We start from the raw sequence: 22397 nt of genomic DNA, 5'->3' as shown, positions 1-22397 counted from the left end.
CATAATATGCATAAATATTTACTTGGGACAAGAAAATAAAATAAATTTACCTATCCATCAAAGCATCTTCAAGCAGAGGTGTTACAGCATAGATATAGTCTTTTCCCATTTCTCCAATATACTCGAAAAGGAAAGACAAAGACTTTAATACACCGTTCTGAACATTAAGTTCTGGAACTCTATATTCATTCATTAGCGCTGGTAGAACTGTAAAAGGTGAACAGGTTTCTGCAACAATAGCGATTGCAACGGTGGTACACACTCGGTTTTGCCTTTCTTGTACTTTTAAGTTATTAAGCAGTGTAGCAAGCACATCATGAGGTCTAAAAGAAAAAGAAAACCACACAAAAGACATAAGTACATATGCATTATAATATATAAACATTTACATGTGTGCAGTGTAAAGTTTCCACATCCAAGTGGCAAAGAGTTCATATATTTGCATTTAAAGCAAAATGACAAAGTTGAGCTCAATATGAGAATGCAGCCTTAGGGTGCCCACACACCTTACGATAATCGTGGGAAATCGCGCGATTATCGAAAGGTGTGTGGAAGCCGTGCGACCTCTACTACTGTAAGGTCGCACGACTTTTAACTTACGAACACGTTCGAAAACCCACCGAGCATCGTACGATGTTCGGCTGGTGTGTAGCATGTTCGTAAGATAAAAGCCGGACGGGCCGGTGTGCGCAAGCGCACACTGCCCGTTCGGCATTGCGATCATCGGAAGCCCGCTCCTCGGGGGGGCGCAGCTTGCGACCATCGCAAGTACAATCTGCCTGTCCAAGATAGGTAGATCGTACGTTTTTTTTTAAGTACCTTACAACCATCGCAAGACAAAAGTCTTGCGATGGTTGCAAGGTGTGTGCCCAGCATTAGACAGACAATCTGCAGAGACTCATCAATTACAAGCACCTGGATCCTAACTGGCAAGATTTGTGAAACAGGACGATCTGTGGAAAAGCTCATAATTCAGGATTCAAAGGATAGCCTTTATTTAATGGACAGACTAGACAAGCGTGCATTCAAATATTTTAGTGAATTTAAAAAAAAAAAAAAAAAAAAAATTGTACCATTTTATGATTCACCCCACATGTAAATCAAAGTGCTCACCTACCTCTAAAATCCAAACAATCTCCCTTATTTAAAAACTTGAGTAATGGAGGCCATCATTTTAATTACATGCAAGACTGATTTTTTTTTTTTAATTACTATTTTATGGCCCATTCACACTTATCCACTGAGTTACCGCAATGCATTACACACACACACACACGCGCCTTGCAGTTCCATATTTCAAACAGAAGCGGTGTTCCCCACGGCAGCTGTGAAAGACATGTCTGTTTTACATGACAGATTACGGCTAAAAATTTGTTTTTTGCCATTTGAAGTTTTATATGCAGTTACCTTGGAAGTAAAATTAGTTATAATGCAGAAACATGCTCCTGCCAAAGTTAACCTAATTTTCTATTGAACATGGTTTGTCAACGTGTGTACACATGTAGGTTTATTTTTCTTCATACCTAGGAGCCTCTATACCTATGCCCTGAATAAGCTAGTTGAATGGCCCGGGTACCTTACAAGGGCACAAGCAAGTATCTGCTGGGAAATTATTAGGGAAAACTAGAAACTTCAGCAAAGAACTGCAAGTCTTGGACCTCGCTGAGATAAGTACACTAAAGCTGATGAGTTACAGGACTCATGCCACACAAACTGTTATACTTTTGTTCACACGAAGAGTGTAGCACAAATTGTTCATGAATACTATGATTTATCTACCTTTCAACACACACACACACACACAATTCCAACAGAAATAAAATATTCATAAACTAAAAACAAATACATTACCCAATAGCTTTAGCAATGTAGCCAAATGTGTTCACAGTGGCTCTCCTGATTGCTTTTTTATGAGCCTTTAGCAGTTCTAAAAGTTCAAAACAAATCCTCATCCACTCTCTTGCTGAAACATATTCTGCTCCCCTGGAAAACAAAAATGAAAGTTTGTCATATTTTCAAGAAACTACCAAAAAGAACAATATAAAACAAACAAGTATTTGAATCAAACACCCAAAATATACAATGTAATTCCACAGCTGGTATGCAGTATCTACTACAGCTTTTGCAGAGATGTTAGGAGAGAATTTCCTTGTGAAAGTGACACTAAACTCAGGAGTTAAATCTTTAAAATACAATCAAGTACCTTAACAAAACTATCGTAATTGTGTATCACTCGGCTGTATACTCGGGAGTATCGGATGAAGGAACACTCTGGCCTAAGCTGCATCAAGAACTAGACCCAGATTCTCCAAATGAAGAGTCTGTTCCTTTGCAGATTTCTGAATCTTCAAGATCCATCTATACTGCTCAAACATCTGGACAGCTAGGGTTACATTGCCTGCCAGCACCCATGCTGACTGTTTCCTGAATAGGAGGTCATCCAAGTAGCTAACAAAGGAGAAGCCATAAGAGAGCAATAGAGCTACTTAGTGGACCAGCACCTTGGAGGCAACACCCTAGGTGCAGACAAAAGGCCCAAGGGCAGGGGCAACAATCTGGTAAGGTAGGGGTCCCACAGCAAAACCTAGAAAACATTGATCCACTGGGAAGATGGGAATATGCAGGTACACCTCCTTGATGTCCACAGAAGCCATGAAGTATCCCTGGTTAAGGGAAGCGATGAAAGACCTAGTAGATTCTATTTGGAATTTTTGGGCTTGAATTAAGACACTAAGAGCTTTGCGGGAGTGGAGAAATGAAAGGAAAGTCTCTATGCAGATAACGAGGGAGAAGACTGCAGTCTGTTCCTTAGGCTTCTTCTGCTGAGGAAGATAGGGTGCTTATCACTAGTAGTGTCCTTGATAATAGTATCAAGAATCGATCCAAAGAGACATCCTTTGAAAGCCATGTGGATCAAATGCTTCTCATGCAGATTTCACAATTAACCAGTTTCCTAACTAGCCATTCACTCCATTAATTTGATAATCAAGGGATCAGCCACAAGCAGTAGTGAGATCTCTTTTAAGGAATTTTGACAAGTCTTTCTGACTAAAGCGCAGAAAAACTGTTGGCGAGAAGGGAAGGTAGACATCGTTCATGCCAAACACCAAGACATGTGCCTTTTTTTTCAAGATGTTGCCAATCTCTAAAAAGTGCATCCTCCACTAAGGCATGTGTGGTAAAGGAGTCAGCCAGCAAGTCAATGCACAATCAGCCACAATAGAGGGGGGGATTGGACAACTCCACTAGCACCTCAACTTCACTCATTTCAGAGGAAGACGTCATCAGGGATGGGGTCACACCACTGCGGACATGCCACTACCCTGAACCAGTATAGCACCACGCAGTATTCAGTGACCGGGAGCTACATTACAGGCTGACCCCACATCTTCAGTTCAGCAGGGTCCAGGTACAGTTCCCACAGCTGCTGCTGTTGGGTGCCGTTCCAGAAGCTGTGAGGTAGCCGCAGTGGGTGGACGCAGCCAAAGGAGTTCATAGAAGAGAAACTCAAATGCACAGGAATAAGGCAACACCACGTCTCACCCAGGAGAAGGGAAGTATCCATCACCTGACACTAGCAAAAACTGGGGGATTTCCTAGAGAGAAAGATTATATGAGGGTCCTCACAGCTGTGGCCAGTATCTAATCAACTAATTCTTGCATATTATCCAATCGTTTCTGAATCTGCCCGGGTGAACAGCTTTCTATGTCACCTGGGTATACTAATATTCCAATTAGAAAAGATTAAGAATTTTTTTTTTACCTATCAGCTATACGCCCAACCAGGTCAATGCAGTTCTCCTGTACTTTCTCATGCCTATTTTTCAAAATAGGTGTAAGTCTTGGAAGCAAATCCTTGATTGGAGGAGTCATTTTATGCATACCTATGAAGAGACACAGAATTAAACCACTGCTTTTGAAAGAGAACGGGAAAAATTAACAAGAACAAGAATTACCAATAACGTTGACTATTGCCTTTAGGGCTCCTAAAATGCTTCCCAATACTTCAGGATACTCCTCTCCAAGATATTCATACAACACAACACCCAAATGTCCCATTAGTTTTTCCTATAACCAGAATAAATGTAAAAGTTAGAAAATAAAACAATCAAATGTCATTTAAGTAATGCTACTAAAAGGGAAAACATAAGTTACTCACCTCTTGACATGTTTTCATGACAACTGCAGTGCGAGATATTAAATCAGCAGCCTGTTGTCTTACTTTAGCAGATTTGTTGTTTAAACGCCACAACACAGTACCACAAATCTGGGGAAGGTATGGTTTCACTCTTTTTCCAAGAGCATTCACAACTGTACCAAAACCGTTCAACATGACTGAATCCTAGAAATCAAAAATGTTAAGAGTCACAAGATGCGCACATTATAGCCTCGGTCACAAACACACACTCAATGGACCTAGACATATAAGCAATTCAGCAAACACTTTGCCAATACGTGGTACATGAAACTAAAAGCCGAGAGGATGTTTTTACATTAATTGTATAACATTACTATTGTGCCAGGCATCACATAACCATTTTCAAATTCTTCCCATGCCTGCACAGCTACATTTTAGGGCCCAGTCACACCATATCCAGCCCGGAACACACTGGATCGCATAGATTAAGCTAGGCAGCGTTCTGAGGCATGTCTGTGCCATTCATGTCAATGGGACCACAGACAGGCCCCCCTCTGCCCAAAGTGCGATCGCCTGCACCAGAACACGAGGTACAGGAATGCCCTCCGTTTCGGTGCAGTGTGATTGGAAAAAAATTGTGCATGCAGCGTTTTTTCAAATCGCTCTGCACTGGAACGGAGGGCCCGGCTTGATCTATGAGATCCAGTGCGTTTCAGGCTTCATTGATACCGGAACGCACTGGATATGGTGTGACTGGAACCTTAATGTAGCTCTAGTACACTTAGGGCTTGTTCACACCATGTCCAGACCAGAACAGTTTATTCCCAGACCAAAAAAAAGCATCCCAATGTATTCCTATGGTATTTCTGGACTCTGTTCATACTAGTGGTCCATTACGGTCCAGACAAAAAGAAAAAAAAAAATACTGCTGGTCTAAATTTTCTCTGGTATGGAACGCATCAAAAACGCATGCAAAGGCACTGGACTGCACCTGAAAGCCTATTTTGAGCAAAAAAAAAAAACACACACACAATCACCTGAACGCTGTAAAAATGCACTACATTTGCAGATCTTGTCCAGACATGGTGTGAACATAGCCTTAAATGTGGGGGGAGGGGAGGACTATGTATAGGATATGGCTGCTAACATTTAATCAATCCTATAAAATAATAAACAGTAAACAGGATCCATCTTGGCTAGTAGAAAATAAGTGACAGCATGCAAAACTACAGAGCATAGCTTTAGCTTCATTGTTATAACTCTACTAACATCTAAAACCTAGTTATGAATACCAAAACTGGCATATTACTTAAAGTGACACTAAACTCAGGAATGAAATCTTAAAAATGAAAGTACCTTAACTATTAACAAAAAATGTATTTTATTTGTGTATCACTCGGCTGTAGATCCTCAAATCATCTCTGAATTCATGCTGACACTGTCCTTCCTTCTGGAGGATGGCTACTTTTGTTCCCTATGGTCCCTGTGTGTGTTAAGTAGCCACCGCTCCAAACTCACTCCCGTGATGGACTACAATCTCAATACAAAATAGTAAGCTAAATGCGAGATTGTAGTCCATCACGGGAGTGAGCTTGGAGCGGTGGAGAGGGGTTTCTTTTGTTCCCCATGGACCCTGTGTGTGTTACACAGGGTCCATGGGGAACAAAAGAAACCCCTCTCCAGAAGGAAGGACAGTGTCAGCATGAATTCAGAGATGATTTGAGGATTTTCAGCCATGTACAAATGAGATACATTTTTGTTAAAGGAGAACTATGGGGTTAGGGCTTTTCCCCATAGTTCTCCGAAGGGTAAACGGTAGGACACAAACTAGCGTCCTCCCGTTACCCAAAGCTCAGTATACCGCGAGCTACAGCTCACGATATACGGAGATGCCGCAGCTGAAACGGATCCCGACAATTATGTCTGTCTAGAGCCAGCTGTACCCTCCCCCTCCCGTTCGGGCAATCAGCGGTGACAGGATCGGACAGGGGAGGGGAGAATCCAGTCACTCCCCTGTCACGGCTCCCAGCGGTGACAGGATCGAGAAGTGAGCGAGCGCCGGTATGTGTTCGCACACTTCCCGATCTACTGAGCCGACCTGTGACAGTTTCATTGTCACAGGTCGGCTCAGATTATGTGGCCGAGTGAAAAACACTCACCTCATAATTCTCCTTTAATTAAGGTACTTGAATACATTTCTGAGGTTTAACTCCTGGAGTTTAGTGTCACTAAGTTGTCCCCAATAACCCTTGCAACAGCACGAAACAAGAAAGGAGATATGTCAGCAAGCTAACAGCATACATATCGCCAGTCTGTTCCTGGGCATGTAAATTTAGCAGTAACATTTATCAGAACCGAGGAAAAAGCCGCACACTGCTGATCACCAAATTGTAAACTTTAATCCACAGGGCTACCAACTCCCAGCATAATGGAATTCCCCAACTAGGTGCCGCCCACTTTGAACACACACACACACACACACACACACACACACACACACACTATACCTCTGTGGTCTGCTCCTGAAAAGCATAAAGGATGCCATCAATCAACTGTTCCTCAAGCTTGTGGTCAATGTCAGCAGCTCCAAGGTTGCCCATTATTTTCTCAATGGTTTCCATGACCATTTTTCTGTATTGCTCAGCTTCATCCTTTAGGTCATCCACAATTCTAGATATAATTTCTGCAGCTCCCACTTTATTTGCAAGCTCAACTGTAGTGTCCACCAACTGCACACAAGAAAATTGATTAATAAAGAGGACAACTGAACCATAGTATACATATAAGTGGCAAAATTAAATAAAAAAAGTAGATATTGTGTACCTGTCTATAGTTTCTTCTGTCCAAAGCCATTCTATGCTGCCAGAAGTGTTTGAAAAATGGGGGAAGAATTTCTGTCTTTATGTAATTTGCTTCCACACCATCAGTACCACAACACTGCTTCACCACCTGCAAAAATGTTCATACATTGTAAAATAATATTTCATAAAGACATATACACAAAAAACTACTATAATTTAGAAGCATGTTAACAGGTGACAAACTGTACTAGAAGGGACTGGTGAAAGTGTTATTGTCCTGCTGAATAATAGTATTTGAACACACAAATGTATCTGTACCGACGTGAATATCAAATACAAGCAAATGCTACATAAGCAAATCAATAAAATGCTTAAATCAATAAAACCAAAAAGGAAATGACCTTTAAAACAATCTTTTTCATTTCTTCATCAGGAGACTGAAACTCTCGGATTAAAATCAACATCACTTCTCTGGTATAGTAGTTTGCATATTCAGCATCCATGAGAGGTATAAGGTAGCCAATGGCTTTCAAGAACGCAGCCAGACCCTGGTAAAATACAAAAGAAATATATACCACTTAATAAAAGCACCACATTTATGTATCATACAGAAGTGTCCATTGGCAGGAGTTATTCAACCCTTTTTCTCCACATCAATTACAAACTTGCCAGAGTAGCAATGTTACATATTTACATATCATTCTGTGTTGTATAATCCCCAGATTAGATGCAAGCTTTAAGAACAGAACATAATTTGATAACTCTATAGTCTGATGGGTCAACTATATTTTATTTCTAAACTTATTTTTGCACCCTATTATTTACATTATATCTTTACTTTACATTTTCAGTAAAGCATTTAAAAGCTTGTTTAACAACAGCTCCGCTAGCAGAAATTAAATATATGTCAGTTTCATATACAATATTTTATTTTAAAATGTAGGTTATAGTAACCTTACATATACCACAATTTTTTTATACCACCCTATTCAAAAACCTAGGCTGACAGAAAAAATAAAAATAAAGGAATTCTACATACCTTTCCTCTGTGCTGTCTGATACCCTTCCAGAGAGGTTTTAGCACAGAATCAAAAGACTCAATACCGTAAGGTGTGGCTGCTTCAGCTAAAGCAGCTATAGCCAGAGCACTGATGGTACGAACTTTCTGCTGTTCATCAACCAATCCTAACAGCATGAACACAAGATACCATTAATTCACACACTGGACGGAAAAAAAAAAAAAAAAAGAAGGATATAGAGCCTCATCTGAAAGGAACCAATGTATTTTATGATCACTCAGCAATATCAGATTTTTCTGCCAAGTGAATTATCTGTCCTTTGTATACATACAGGTAGAATTTAGAACATTTTCAGCGAAAAATGCTCATACCTGCATTCGGGAGGCAAGGATTTATGAGCTTTGCAAATTAAGTGAATGTCACCTGAGAACAGCCAAAATTAAACGCAGCAGCTCTACAAATGTTTTTGCTATCCGCATAGATGGAAGCATTTACTTACACACTTGGTAAAGACTGCATGCGAGCCTGGTTGATTTTAAACGTAATATAACCCCAATAGCCCAAAGAAGCATATTCATTTATGGAAACTGTAAAAATGCTTTATACAACAAATTAGTATTTAGGATTCCTACAGCTTAAGTAATCTTTAAAGGAAACTATAATGGTGTCAGATCAATTATAATTCTTGGTGCCCTGTGTAAATGTTCTTGAACAGATACATCCAGGTTTGTTTTTTTATAATGTATTCAATCTGAATGTTACATCCAATACATATCAAAAGGTTTCCAAAGCACTATGGGTTATCTAAAGAGACAGCACAGCCGATTTAGACATCTCACTTAATTCCCAAAATGTAGGGAGTGGGCAGGCAGAAATTATACTCAAAAAGGTAAATTCTAGGTGCAACATTTGGCTGTTTAAAAGGAAAATTGCAATAAACTTTATGTAAAATAGTAGCCATAGAACATTGAGGTAAATGTAGTAGTCAAGATAGGAAATAAAAAACTTACCATGTTCAATGATTTCAACCAAGCTTCTTAAGTGCGGTAAGATAGCACAACCCATCAGTATAGCAATCTGCTGCACAATCTTAATACCAGTGTGGCGGGCCTGCCATGACTTTTTGCTCTTACAAACAGCTTTCAAGAAAGGGAGCAAGGACGGAATGCCAAGTGCAGAAGCAACCACCGCAAAAGCTCTGGCTGTTGTGTTACGGACATATTCATCCATGTTGTCAATATCTGGTCTCATTGTGGAAATCATAGTGGCTAAACCAGCAGCCTGAAGGGGAAAAAGGCGGCAGGGTGTTTAGAATTCAGTTTGGAATATTTTCTATTTGTTCTCATAAATGAATGTACAAATGTAAATTTTACTACATTTAGAAAAGCAAACCATTGTAGGTCTAGGGACCGGATTGCCAATGGCATGCATTTGGTTAGGACTTTAAATACTCCCAAAATGCTTTGCTTAAAATTGCAAGACAAGCATTTGTGCGGTTTCTGAGCTGAGGTTTGATGGGACCCTGCAAGCGACATTCAGCAGAGGTTTTAAAAGTGAATGTTCTGATGTTGATTTTCTAGGATTGTGAAGGAATTAGCTGCTGCCGTTAGAAAAGCCTGCTAAGTCCATGCTGAACATATCAGATATCAGCATCAAAAAGTGTCTGCACTAGCTCAGGTTTATGTTAACAAAACTCACTCAAAAACCACACAAGATGCAATTAAACTAGTATTAAGTCACCAAAAAAAATTGTTCTCCACTACAATAACCATATCATGCCGATTAATGTAAAGGTGAACTGCACTTAATTACAATTTTCGGTGTACTTTAGTGGGCTGCTTTAACTAAATTATTTTGGTATTACTCCGATATTAGCAGTAAGATTTCCCCTGTAAAAGGTTTTTACCCAAACCATCCCCACAAAAGGCATTAAAAAGGCGGTGCACTTTGGCAGTTGGAGTTTTCAACTATATATCTTTTACTCCATCAGAGAAAAGAAGAAAAAAAAGACACGTTTTTCTGATTGGCACTGGAGACCAAGGCGATAAGAATATAAATTTAAGATGCAGAACAGCAGCAACCACACAAATCTAAAAATTATGCTTGGTGTAAACTGGCCTTTTAAGAAACACTGCCATCTTTCCATGCAGGCAAGATGACAGTGTCACTAGTAAGAGTATTCCCTGACCACTTTATACTTACCTTACCTATGGTCCCTCACAACGTATTGCTCCAATGCAGCTTTATGCGTCAGCGAGCCGGGGAGAGAGGTAAGGTCAGTGCACCATTCATGTGGCAGTGCAGGGGCCTAGCATTCGACTGCTAGGTCCAGGCACCATCAGGGGGGCTGCTTGAATAAGTTTCCATACCTGGAAACGCCAAGTATTCTTGGCAGCTGCAGAGGAGCAAGGAGCTGTAAGGGAGTGCGAGTAAACAAACGTAAATGAGGGTTGAAAGAGAGGACCTTCCCAGAGACACCGTCACCTTCCCCAGTTTTGAAGCCTGCCCTAGACAGGGAGATCTCAAGGTGGTACAAGATCTGCCACTGGCTACAGCAGTATGGTCAGCTTAAGAAACTTGTAATATTGTTAGAAAGAAGGAAACTGTTCAGTTAGATCTGAAAACAATTGGATATTAAAAAGAAAATGACATTTTCACACATTTGACTTAAGTTTTAGAACGTGAGCGTCAACAAAATGATTCTTAAAATATACAAAATGTAAACACTCACCTTAGCCAAGTTAGAGATAATTTCTCTACCTTCTACTCTGGCATAATAGTCTTCATCAATCAGCAAGGGTTCAATAACCACAAGAATCTGAAAACCAAAATCAAAAGGTTTAGATAAGAGTATCAAAAATGACTAATGTAACAATATTTCAGTAAAGCTAAATGCATCATTTAATGAACGTTTTTAGGCCAACTTATGTTAAACTGCTCTTCGAAAAGGACTATCTACAGCTCTCACAGTTGTTAATGAATTATTTTCAAGAAAAGTCCAGCTTGACGGTTCCATATGATGGTGGCATTTACAACTGAGAACTACTCAAAAAATCAGGAAGAAGCAGGTAAGAATACCCGAAAAAAATTCTTAGCTCCTTACTCCTGACGCTAGGCAAAAAACTGGAGACTTGTCAGCAGGTGGGGGGTTTTGGCCACCAGCAGGGGCCGCCCCTAGGCTGTGATTGGTCTTTAGTTTTGTGCCTAGCGTCCTTCTCCTGCAGGTGGCGATATTACCCTACAGTACAGGATCTCCGATCTGTTCCCTGTGTCCTTCAATGAACGGGAGAGAAAAAGGTTTTTCCTTCTGGGTGCTGTTAAGAGGATTGATTCTGCATTTCAAACTGCTCCAAAAAGTTTGCAGCAGGCACCTGCAAGAGCATACACGTGTAACATTCACAGGACTCCAAAAAAATTAAATTCTATAAAACTAATCTCTCCACCTTACAGGTGAATGAAGCCACCCATTTATATTTGGTGGTCATGGGGAAACTACAGGCAAACTATGACCATTACACCCCTATGACAATTTTTTGGTCACCTGGGTCAAAAGTATAGAAATAGGCAAGGATAGCACAGAATATAAAAATGTTAAATCCCAGACATAATGTTGCAGTGTTATCAGGATATGTTACAATCAATAAAACATTTTGCATACCTTGTGTACATACGGTCGAACCAAATCATCAAGTTTGTACAAGATCCTATCAATAACTTTAACAAGTAAATGTCGTTCCTGGTCTTCAAGTGTTGGAGACATCAGCAATGGTAATATCTGATTGAACAAAGGTCCAGCTCCAAACTCACGCGCTTTATCTGTAATCTGGCGCAGAGCTGCCTAAAAACAGAAATGGGAAAAAGATTAGCTCCAGAAAAAAGAAACTCAACATTCAATACTCCCTTAGTGTGAATACATTTTTAAACACATGTAACAAAACCACATTACATACAAATTGAACACCAAATTACTGAAACCTAAATCGCATATCAAGCTAAAATGAATATGGCAAAAGCATTACAAAGAATTATCTAAAATCTACAAATTATTTCTATTGCATAGAAAAGTCAATCTGGTGATGACAATGCTTGCACTGCAATGCTTCCAATTCTCCATAATTTGCCCAAACTTTCATAATGGTCTAAATAATATCTGACCCAATTGTCTAAACAATAATGAAATGGGTAACTGACTCACAGAACCAGTCATACTATAAACCATAGTTATATTTGACATGAAAGGGCATGACAACACAACAGCTATATATACACACACCTTTCTCATTGGAGGTGTACCATTCTTAATTTTCAGCAGTAGTTTCATTATTTTTCTTTCCTTCTGCTCTTCTGGACTAAGAGTGGATTCATCCACATCAACCTAGAAATAGGAAAACATTAAAATAAAAATCAGATACCACCTTCAGCCTGCATGCATTACATATCAGTATATTTCTACTGAGGATTATGCTAATGTTACTCTTTTTTATTATTTAAAAGACAATGGAGAAGACAATCTACTTAAAAAGGAGAACTATGAGGTGAGTGCTTTTCACTCACCTCATAGTTCTAGCCGACCTGTGACAATGAGACTGTCACAAGTCTGCTCAGTAGATCGGGAGTTGAGCGAACACATACCGGCGTTCGCTCACCTCTCGATCCTGTCACGGCTCTCTGCCGTGACAGGGGAGGGACTGGATTTCCCCCTCCCCGCTCCACCAGCGTTGACTGGCGAAACGGACGGGGGAGGGTACAGCTGGCTCTGCCTCTAGATAGGCAGAGCCAGCTATCAGTCACGCAGCTGGGTGGATCCAGACATAATTGTCGGGATCCGCTTCAGCTGCGGCGTCTTAGTATACCGCGAGCTACAGCTCGCGGTATTCTGATCCTAGGATGACTGGAGGACGCTAGTTTGTGTCCTCCCGTTACCCTCAGAACTATGGAGAAAAACCTTAACCCCATAGTTCTCCTTTTATTGAAATCTTCAGCATAAGTAAAACACAATGCTCTTGTAAGATACAATGCAATGCAACCCACACAAGATGGGTGTTGGGTTACAAGGTGTATTACAAGTGTATTACAGAACAGACAGCAGTTTACCTGTCAAATGTCAATGGTAAAAGCATACTTGATTTGAAAACATCCTTCTGTACTATTGCACAACTATAGAAGCAACCACAGTAAACTCTGTTATCCGGTATTCAACTAACCAGAAAAAAAATCCTGTGTACTCCGTTTACACTGTTTTGCTGCATTATCCTGGAAATGTCCATTTGTCTTCATTTGCTTTTGATATCGGCATTTTAATATTAATATGAAGTCAATACAGAGTTCATGTTATGATATGGTATAGAATGGGGTACGGCATTAGTAAGACCTATTTTTAATAGTAACTCTCAGGCAACCAAAAACTACATTTATCCGGAATCTACCAATCCCCATGGATGCCGGATAATGGAGAGTTCACTGTACTTAGTCCCCTTAAATAGGTCAAAACCAGAAAAGCCTAAATTTAGGCCGGATTTGAGGTAAGAAATAGGAGGCAACGGGAGGCTAACATTGGACTGGGGGTGTTGGATGCAGAACTCTAACAGCCTAGCACAAGGAGGGCTGGTCAAAGCTGATTGAGGGCAGTGAGGAAGATTACATGGTTTGCGGACAGGGAGCTGTAGCAGGTTGCTCCTGAGGGGGGAGAGAAGCAGCGTACCATAAAAAAAAGCAAAGCAGGGACTGTTCATGAATGATGGGGAGAAAGGAAATGAACATGACTGAAGGTATAGAGCGAGGGGACCACGGTCAGAGTGGGATGCACTAAGGTGGGTGTTCATGACAGATGTGCTAATGGGGGACAGCAGAAATGAGGGTGGATGCAACGTTGATCATGCCAGGTAAAGGCAGAGTGGCAAATTACCAAAAGTACCATGATGGTCAAAACTTTTATGCATCTCTAGCTTCTCTTCTCCCCACTGGGCATCGGTCTGTGCCCCTACTGGTGCCTAGTGTGGAGGAGAGAAGCCGTCAGGATGCTGAGCGGTGACAGCGTCATCTTACAAGAGAGGGAGCCCTCCCACAAACTCCAGCTCCGCCTCCTGTATCAGAATGGAGAGCGATGCTTGGCTGTGACAGCTGTCATCTTACAAGAGGCAGAGCTGTCCTCCCGCCCCCACCTCGTGTGTCAGGATGGAGAACAGTGACTGGAGGAGAGCACTGATCTGTCCGGATGGAAATCGTTATACTCACCGATCAGCTGATTGTTGAAGTTATTGTAAATCACTGGACATAGTGTGCTTACCCTGTTCTAGTGAAGACTGAATGGGAAGTCATCTTTCATCACTTCCTGTTCATTCATGATTGTGGACATAGTAACTTACACTATAACCACAATGTATGAATGAACAGGAACACTCAGTTCCTGTTCATTCATAACAGGGGGTGCAGAAAAAGAGATTGAGGGCTGTGTCTTTTTCTATTTTAAAAGTGAAATATCAGGGGTCTGGTTAGACCCCTGATATTTCCATAGAGCCGCGGCAGTAAAAGGAAAAAAAAAATAATAATTTTGGTGTATCCCTAGAGACAACTGCAGTAGATGTTGAGAAAAAAAATGCAGGAGATCACTTGTGAAATTGCAAGACACTACGAATGTAGAAATAGGAAGATTTAGTGCACCACGTGGCTAGAACTGTACATTTATGAAATGCAAAGCAACTTTTCAAAAGTTCTTGGAAGTATATTTCCACTACAGCAGCCAGAAACCGTGTTCAGAAATGATATACTGCAGGATGAAGCCAGATACAGAATCCTCCAGCGAAAAGCGTTTCAGCTTTTATTTTTTTAATACATTGGATGAAAACTTTAGTTTTGACTGTTTCCATCATACAACGGTCAGGTAACAGGTTAAAATGTGTTTTTTTTTAAATAATAATAATCGTCATCACTTACCAACAGTTTATCAAAGTACTGAATATCATCTGGTTTAAGGAAAGGAAGATTTCCCGATGGCTGATCACTGACATTTTTCATTGTCTTGTCTTCAGCAGGCATATGAAAACCAGTTAAGCCACCCAAAGGTGTTGGAGTTGCTGTCAGTTTACGTGCTGGGGTACGTATTGGGACATATCCCGCTGGTGGGGGGAGAACCTGCAAAAAATATATAACATTCAAAATTAGGATTTTCTGGGTCCTTCAAAATCAAGACAGTCTCAAGCAAATGACAGAAACAACCTGGAATGGTAGAATACTTCTGAATCAAACCTAAATGCACCCAATAGATAGCTCCATCTGGGCCCACCACTACAATTCCAGACTGGACAGCTTCAGACTGATAAAACCTGTAGAGATATTTAGGCATAAGTGCAACACTACCAGCGGAGATTGGTAGAGGGGGACTTTTCATTTTAAATGTGAAACATTAGAGGCTTAAACCCAAATAACAGAAAAGGCACCTAATTGGAGAGGACAGGTTACAGTTTCATTTTACAGAAAAGTAAAGAATCTTGACTGGTCACTTTGGACAACAACTGAGTTTTGTTCTAATGTTTTCCTCCAATTTTCATGAATCAGCCTTTAAACTGGACGGAAACCGAAAAAGTGAATATTTGCAAGGGAACATCTTAAAATGTTAACTGTTTTTAATGTGTCCATTCCTCCAGTCAGTGACAGTATGACCCAACAGTATCGGAATTCTGGTGCACCTCAGTGGATGAGAAGGAAATAGATTTACTGGTTTTTAGCTATGTAAATAGTCACTAAATTATCTTTTAAGAATATACAAAAATTTAATAGAAATAAGCACCCAAATGTTTTGTTTTTTTTAAATCATACAGTTGTGCTGAAAAGTTTGCATACCCTGGCAGAAATAGTGACATTTTGGCATGGATATTGAAAACATGTCTGATCATGCAAAAAAAAACAAAAAAAACAACTTACGGATAGTGATTATATTAACCCTTTTATTATCACATGGTTTGGCTCCTTTTTAAAATAACAGAAATCACCCAAATGGCCCTGATCAAAAGTTTACACACCCTGGAATGTTTGACCTTGTTACAGATACACAGGTTAAAATGGCAATAAAAAGGTTAATTTCCAACTTCTGTGGCTTTTTAAATTGTGGCATGATTGTTTCAAGGAGCTTAATACGACGATGCATAAACAAAAATGAGCTGCGTGTTCGAGTTGCAAAAAAGACTTTACTGCCCCCAATGCCACAAAAAAATCCTGGTTACAATATGCCCGACAAAACCTTGACACGCCTCACAGTTTCTGGCACACTGAAATTTGGAGTGACAAGACCAAAATAGAGCTTTATGGCCACAACCGTAAACGCTATGTTTGGAGAGGGGCCACCAAGGTTTATAACAAGAATACCATCCCCACTGTGAAGCATAAAGGCACGGGGAAATCTTGTGAAAATTGATAGCAAGATGAATGCAGCATGTTATCAGAAAGTACAGTGGTACCTCGGTTCATGAACGCTTCTGTTTGCGAACAACTCGGTTCGCAAACAGGAAGATCGGCAAAATTTTGCTTCCGTTCACAAACTCCACTACGGGTGACTAACACAACCGCAGCCATTTTCCCTGCTCTGACACATGGTCATGGCTTCCTCTAGTTGAAATCACTGTCCGATCAGTTTGATTTGTTTCCCGACCAAATCAGTTCGCGACCAAAACGAATTAAAATTAATGAATTAAAATGAATTAAGTTTGTGAACCGAGGTACCACTGTAGATTACCAATGGTATGCAAACTTTTGAGCACAACTGTATATATAAATATATAAAACACATTACCTTATATCCCTCTGGAAACATGGCATCCAACTCATCATCAGAAAGTGGGCGATTTCTTTCATCAATTTCTCGCTCCCAACGCCATGCTTGAAGTTGTTCAGGAGTCATACTCATAATGTGTCCTAAAACATATAGATTATTAGAACCATTAAAAAGCTAAAACAAGGTTCTTAGAAAATTAAACAAATCTAACCAGCAAATGTACATACACATCCTCGGACCATTTAATTTGACAGTAATTCATATATAAGGATGACATATGCTTATTTTAGGGAATTTCTCAGATGTAGCTTTGTAATTTACTTTCTTCACAAACATATCTGGCACGGGCAGGGAAAGCCCTTTTTGAATTAAAAAAGGAAGCTCCTATTTTTACCCCCTATGATCTACCACCTAGAAAATGTAGATTTTCCCCCCTCCACATCAATGGCAAAAAGATACTTTGGAGCTTGGGGGGAAAAAAAAAGTATTTATTCCTCTCAAAGTTTCAACTACCTGTACTGATTGACATTGTTCTCAATTGTGATTAGCAGACTAAAGGTGGCCATACACTAAACAACCCTCGCAAGACTTTTGTCTTGCGAGGGTTGTAAAATAATTTAAAAAAAATGTACAATCTGCCCATCTTGGACAGGCAGATCGTACTTGCGATCATCGCAAGCCTGCCCCACTGCTACATTGACTTTCTCCTTGTAAAAGCAGAGCATTCAGCAAAAAACAAAGCATTTTTTGTAAACTTATAACAACTTAGTTTTGTCACAAGCAGCAGTTGCACTAACCACAAGTGTACTACATGGTAGATCTTATACAATGCTTCTGAAAACGTATCTGAAGATTTTGCTGGTATTTGTAATGGCCTTTCACTCCAATAAATGCGAAGGACAACTCCAATAAGATTTCATGCAGACAATAAATTGGAAAAAAAGGACATATCAGGTGTTCCTTACCTGGAGTAGGAGTAGCCATATTCATAGCAGGGGTTCCAATTGGAGTTTTCCCTGGTGTCAGTACCGGAGTACTACCACCCATCTGACTAGCTGGAGTTTCATCCCAACGAGACTTTCTTTTACTTGCCCCAGGAGTTGGGGTTTCACCAATTGATTCTCCACCACGATCTGTACGTGGAGTCTCAGCCCACCCACTTCCATGACCAGGAATATCTAAAGATAAGAAAAAAAAAAAAAAAGATTAAAATGGATCCAGGAAAGCTTATTTGCCAATTCACAAGCAATGTCTAGACACACACACGAAGGAACCCAACATTCTAGGTACTTGGACTCACTAAAAATCCCCAAAACATGGAAAAAAGCATATCTGCAACAACAGCTATGAAAGCAGACCAAGGATATCAGCAACAAACGGAAATACTTGGTAATGCAAGGCTTACCCCGTTCTGTTTTCGGAGTTTCATCCCATCTGTTTTTACGTGCACTGGAAGTTGCACCTCCATGCCCTGGAGTTGCATGGCCTGGGGTATCACCACGACCTGGTGTAGCTGCTCCAGAAGGTGTATGGCTGGGAGTAGGATCCCAGATCTTTGAGCCTGGAGTAGCCCCAGGGGTGTCATTTCCCTTTGATCGACCAGGGGTCTCATCCCATCTTAATGAAGGTGTGTGTCCAGGAGTCTTGAAGAAACAGAAATGTTTGTTAACAAAGCTTACTAGCCAACCAAGACAACATGTGTGATTAGAACTTTATATCTGTAGTATATTTGTGAGGGGGTGGGGGGCAGTGAAGGGTGCAATTATAAAATCACAGGAAAGGACAGATGCATGGAACAGACTACTCTTGTTCAGCCATCTACAGGGCTTGAAAAATTTGATAGTGTCTCACCAGTCAGTCAAAAATGTCACCAGTCAGCATGACCGGACTATAGCCTTGCAATTTATGTTAAAATGTAGTTGTTTTTTTTTTTACTATATAATTTAAAAAGTACCATAAATGTAAAAAAAAAAAAAAAAGTTTCCCTACATTATTTTATAAAACTATTCTTACCCATATTTTTAGTAAAACATAAAAGTCGGGGTCAAGTCGGGTAAATAGACACCAAACATGTCAAGCCTTAAAATTGCCCGCACCCGCAAAATAAAATAAAAAAAAGCCCATAGGCGACGATTAAAACGCTTTTACTGTTCATCAGTTTAGTGTTATCGGTGATTAAAAGGAGAACAATGGGTTTAGGGATTTCCCCCTTAGTTCTCCTAAGGGTAACGGGAGGCACATTAGTGTTATCGGTGATTAAAAGGAGAACTATGGGGTTAGGGATTTTCCCCATAGTTCTCCTTAGGGTAACGGGAGGACACAAATTAGCGTCCTCCCATCACCCTAGGCTCAGTATACCGCAAGCTGCAGCTCGCTGTATACTGAGACGCCGCAGCAGAAGAGGATCCCGACAATTATGTCTGGATCCACCCAGCTGCGTGAGTGACAGCTGGCTCTGCCTATCTAGAGGCAGAGCCAGCTGTACCTGCCCCCTCCCCCACCCTTTCCACCAGTCAGCGCTGGCGGAGGGGGGAATCCAGCCCCTCCCCTGTCACGGCTCTGTGCCGTGACAGGATCGAAAAGTGAGCGAACGCCGGTATGCGTTTGCTGACTTCCCGATCTACTGAGCCGACCTGTGACAGTCTCATGGTCACAGGTCGGCTAGAACTATGAGGTGAGTGAAAAGCACTCACCTCATAGTTATCCTTTAGGCTGGGTTCCCACCTAGGTGTTCGAAATATGTGTGTATGACGCGCGTTTTGGGGTGCATGTTTTAACCGTGATTTGCAGCCCACAAAACGCATCACTCGCGTTTACAAGGGATATCCGGCTGTATTCTAATTGATACGCGCGGAAATACGCTCCAAAGAAGCTCCTGTACTTCTTTGGGCATAGGGCGTTTTTCAGCACGTTCCGACACGCTGAAATACGCCCAAGTGAGAACCATGCCCATAAGAAATAATGGGATTTCACTTACTGGGCGTTTTACAGCACGTTGATCAGCGCTGTAAAACGCCCAGGTGTGAACCCGGCCTTAATGGCTCTAAAATGATTGCTCTCTCAGACGTTTGCGGCGATATGCAACATGTGCGGCACGTAGGCGCACCTGACGCATATATGCGTGTGTATGTGGGGGGTGGGGACTTAAAAAAAATGTTTAAAAAAAATTAATGTTATGCTTCATTTTTTTTATGAATCTTTTTGTCGGGCTCCACCGTCCTCTCGTCACAGACAAGCAGACGAGTGGCCATCTAACTAAAGTGCAAACTGCACCCACAAAATCAAGTAATGAAACCAAAATGATTCACTACTGAACTTTTTTATCTTACACACAAAAGTAACTAGATAAAGTACAACGACCTCGGCTTGGTCCCAGCTTGAAATCTTCTTAGGTGTAGACCCTGGAGTTTGGTCAGCTGTTTGATCCCATCTTCTTTTACGCTTTGAAGATGGCTGTGATGATGCTGAAGCAGAGGATCCATTGACTACCTTTAAATCACCAGATTTTGCCTTTTCTGCTATCTGCTGATGGATTTCATACTAAGAAGAAAAAAAAAGGACACAAAAAAAGGTTAGTTTCATGGTTCTAGGATTTGATAAATGAATTCAGGTAAGCATATATCAACTGACCTGTTCCTTTCTTAACTGCTTCTCTTTCATAACATCTGTGTATGTTCGTGCATTTGTTTTTGGATCTGGAGTCTTGCCTCCTACAGAAATAAACAACAAGAACAAGTAAATTGCAAATGTCTGCTTTAAATTAATATTTGTTAAACCCTCTCTAGCAAAATACTAGGCATATTCAATTTATAATAATCAACTAAAATTTTAAAGGTTACATTTCTTACATTAATGAATTTTATTGTCATATGTAACCGATATAAAAATACAAACTACAGTTTTACAGCAAACATCAAATGCTGATTAAACGAAAAATGGCAAAGCATTGAAGTGTCTTCAGAAGTGGTGAGTTCCGTTGTCACTGTTCCATAATACGTACACTTTCATTCCTTTGTCTCCATCAGCAGTTCTGACTTCAAGCAGCAGAATAGAAGCCTAGAAAATCATCTCTTTACCATTAGTAACACTTTGGAAAATGTATACTCAAAACATTACCTGGGTAAAGTTGTTAAAAGCACCAGTATATACTATACCCAATAATGGCTTCACAATATTTTAGGCTTGAGTTTCTAATACTATGAATCTAAGAAAATGAGAATGAGTTAATCTGGCTAGAGAAACTGGGCAGTATCATATAAGAAAGCAATCTGAAACATTTTAAAAGCTGACCAGTTACTTATTCTTGCTGTGCATAGCTATATAATAAGGTCTGAACGACAGGTCCACGTTTCGTTAGAGGCAGACTTAGTGCAAAAATATTAAGAAAAATAAGGCCAAGCTTAATGGTCTAGACAAGAACCCACTTTCTCATTAACAGCATAGCGTTGCTTTAAAAAAATATAGTATATGCAGTATATTTTGCTAAGCATCAATCAGTCCACCCAAAACAAATTTTTTTTTCCAGTGAGCAGAGGTGACCAACTGCAACACTCTGGCACTAAAATTCAACTTTTATTCAAACATTGCATTTGAAAGATGAAAAGCAAAATCAGCCTATATCCCTTCTCGTGTTCAACATACTGGCAAATTGCTGATTACTGAATTTTGACTGGACTCCGAGAAGCCTTGATTACACTCCCACTTGTTACGTGCCTTCATGGACCCACATTCTTCTCCTCACAAAATACTATATTCATCGTTGGTATTTTTACTGAGCAATGGTGTCACTTGCCCCCTGCTAGATTATCTGTAGTAACAGCATGGAGAATGCAGAAAATACCTTGTAACACTGCAGTTCTGTGTGTTACTTTACGGCCATAGTAGATGTGGGGAGGCTTAGAAGGGGACATCTGCAAGGTTCTCAAGACCTTAAACAAGCCAATGGAGTGGTCAAACCATGCCAGAACCAACTCAAAACGAAATAATCAGTTATTTGGGTGGACCGGCCCTTTAAGCAAAGACTGACCTTGAGGTAACAGCACCTTTATGAAAGTGCATTCATCTCGGAGTTAATTATATCTTTATTCCTTTTAACAGCAACTACACCAGACTGTAAATTATTAATTTAGGGCTATAGCTATTGCCATAACTATGTGAACCTTATAATTCAATGAGTCAATTATTTTTTTCCGTTTTCATTAAAAGAAAAAATGCACAGGGTTTTTTTTTTTAGGGGGGGGAGGGGTGGGAGGGGGATGAAGGGTGCCTTTGACAATCTCCATACCGTGAACATGCACACACCAATAGAAAACTTAGGAAAAAAAAAACAGAAAGATGTTGGAGACCACGCCCAATCTGCAGTGTCAAGCGGACACTAGATAAGATAGGACTTCCTTTGGATTACTTTTTTCACCATTAGCTACACAGGATGTGTTGCACTGCACCCTTAAGAATGCAGACAGGACTTGTATTTAGCAGTACTGCTGTAGGAAAAAAATTAAGGACAGTTAGTATGGGCCTGTGAAGTCTGACAAGCATTGTTTATCATTTACATTATACAATACACCAAACCCATTACTAGTACATGCAGGTTTTAAAGCAAATGACCTGCAGTAAAAATTGTGTAGCCACAGACTACGGCAACTAACTTGTAGCTCACCAGGTATGGCTTA

General features: G+C 40.3%; 1 protein-coding gene across 4 annotated transcripts in view; it reads right to left on the bottom strand.

Moving 5' to 3' along the window:
* Positions 1-22397, bottom strand: part of SF3B1 (splicing factor 3b subunit 1) — a 38748-nt gene that overhangs the window by 3615 nt on the left and 12736 nt on the right. Inside the window, exons 5-23 of one of the 4 annotated variants that reach the window (XM_018576144.1) lie at positions 20356-20435; positions 20083-20265; positions 18131-18368; positions 17691-17903; positions 16744-16865; positions 14892-15089; positions 12232-12333; positions 11617-11796; positions 10690-10776; positions 8969-9239; positions 7979-8124; positions 7341-7487; positions 6962-7087; positions 6646-6867; positions 4160-4342; positions 3957-4068; positions 3764-3884; positions 1852-1983; positions 51-323 (exon numbers count right to left, since the gene is read on the bottom strand). In XM_018576144.1, the coding sequence (XP_018431646.1) occupies positions 51-323; positions 1852-1983; positions 3764-3884; positions 3957-4068; positions 4160-4342; positions 6646-6867; positions 6962-7087; positions 7341-7487; positions 7979-8124; positions 8969-9239; positions 10690-10776; positions 11617-11796; positions 12232-12333; positions 14892-15089; positions 16744-16865; positions 17691-17903; positions 18131-18368; positions 20083-20265; positions 20356-20435 (3136 nt within the window). Of the gene's footprint in view, positions 1-50; positions 324-1851; positions 1984-3763; positions 3885-3956; positions 4069-4159; positions 4343-6645; positions 6868-6961; positions 7088-7340; positions 7488-7978; positions 8125-8968; positions 9240-10689; positions 10777-11616; positions 11797-12231; positions 12334-14891; positions 15090-16743; positions 16866-17690; positions 17904-18130; positions 18369-20082; positions 20266-20355; positions 20782-22397 lie in introns of those variants that run through there. The other 3 variants (XM_018576145.1, XM_018576147.1, XM_018576146.1) reach the window with 3 other exon arrangements.

Source organism: Nanorana parkeri, unplaced genomic scaffold, assembly GCF_000935625.1.
Source record: "Nanorana parkeri isolate BGI_ZX_2015 unplaced genomic scaffold, ASM93562v1 scaffold57, whole genome shotgun sequence".
NCBI lineage: Eukaryota > Metazoa > Chordata > Amphibia > Anura > Dicroglossidae > Nanorana > Nanorana parkeri.
The sequence above is the reverse complement of the archived record's forward strand: the minus strand, read 5'-3'. Positions and strand labels throughout refer to the sequence as shown.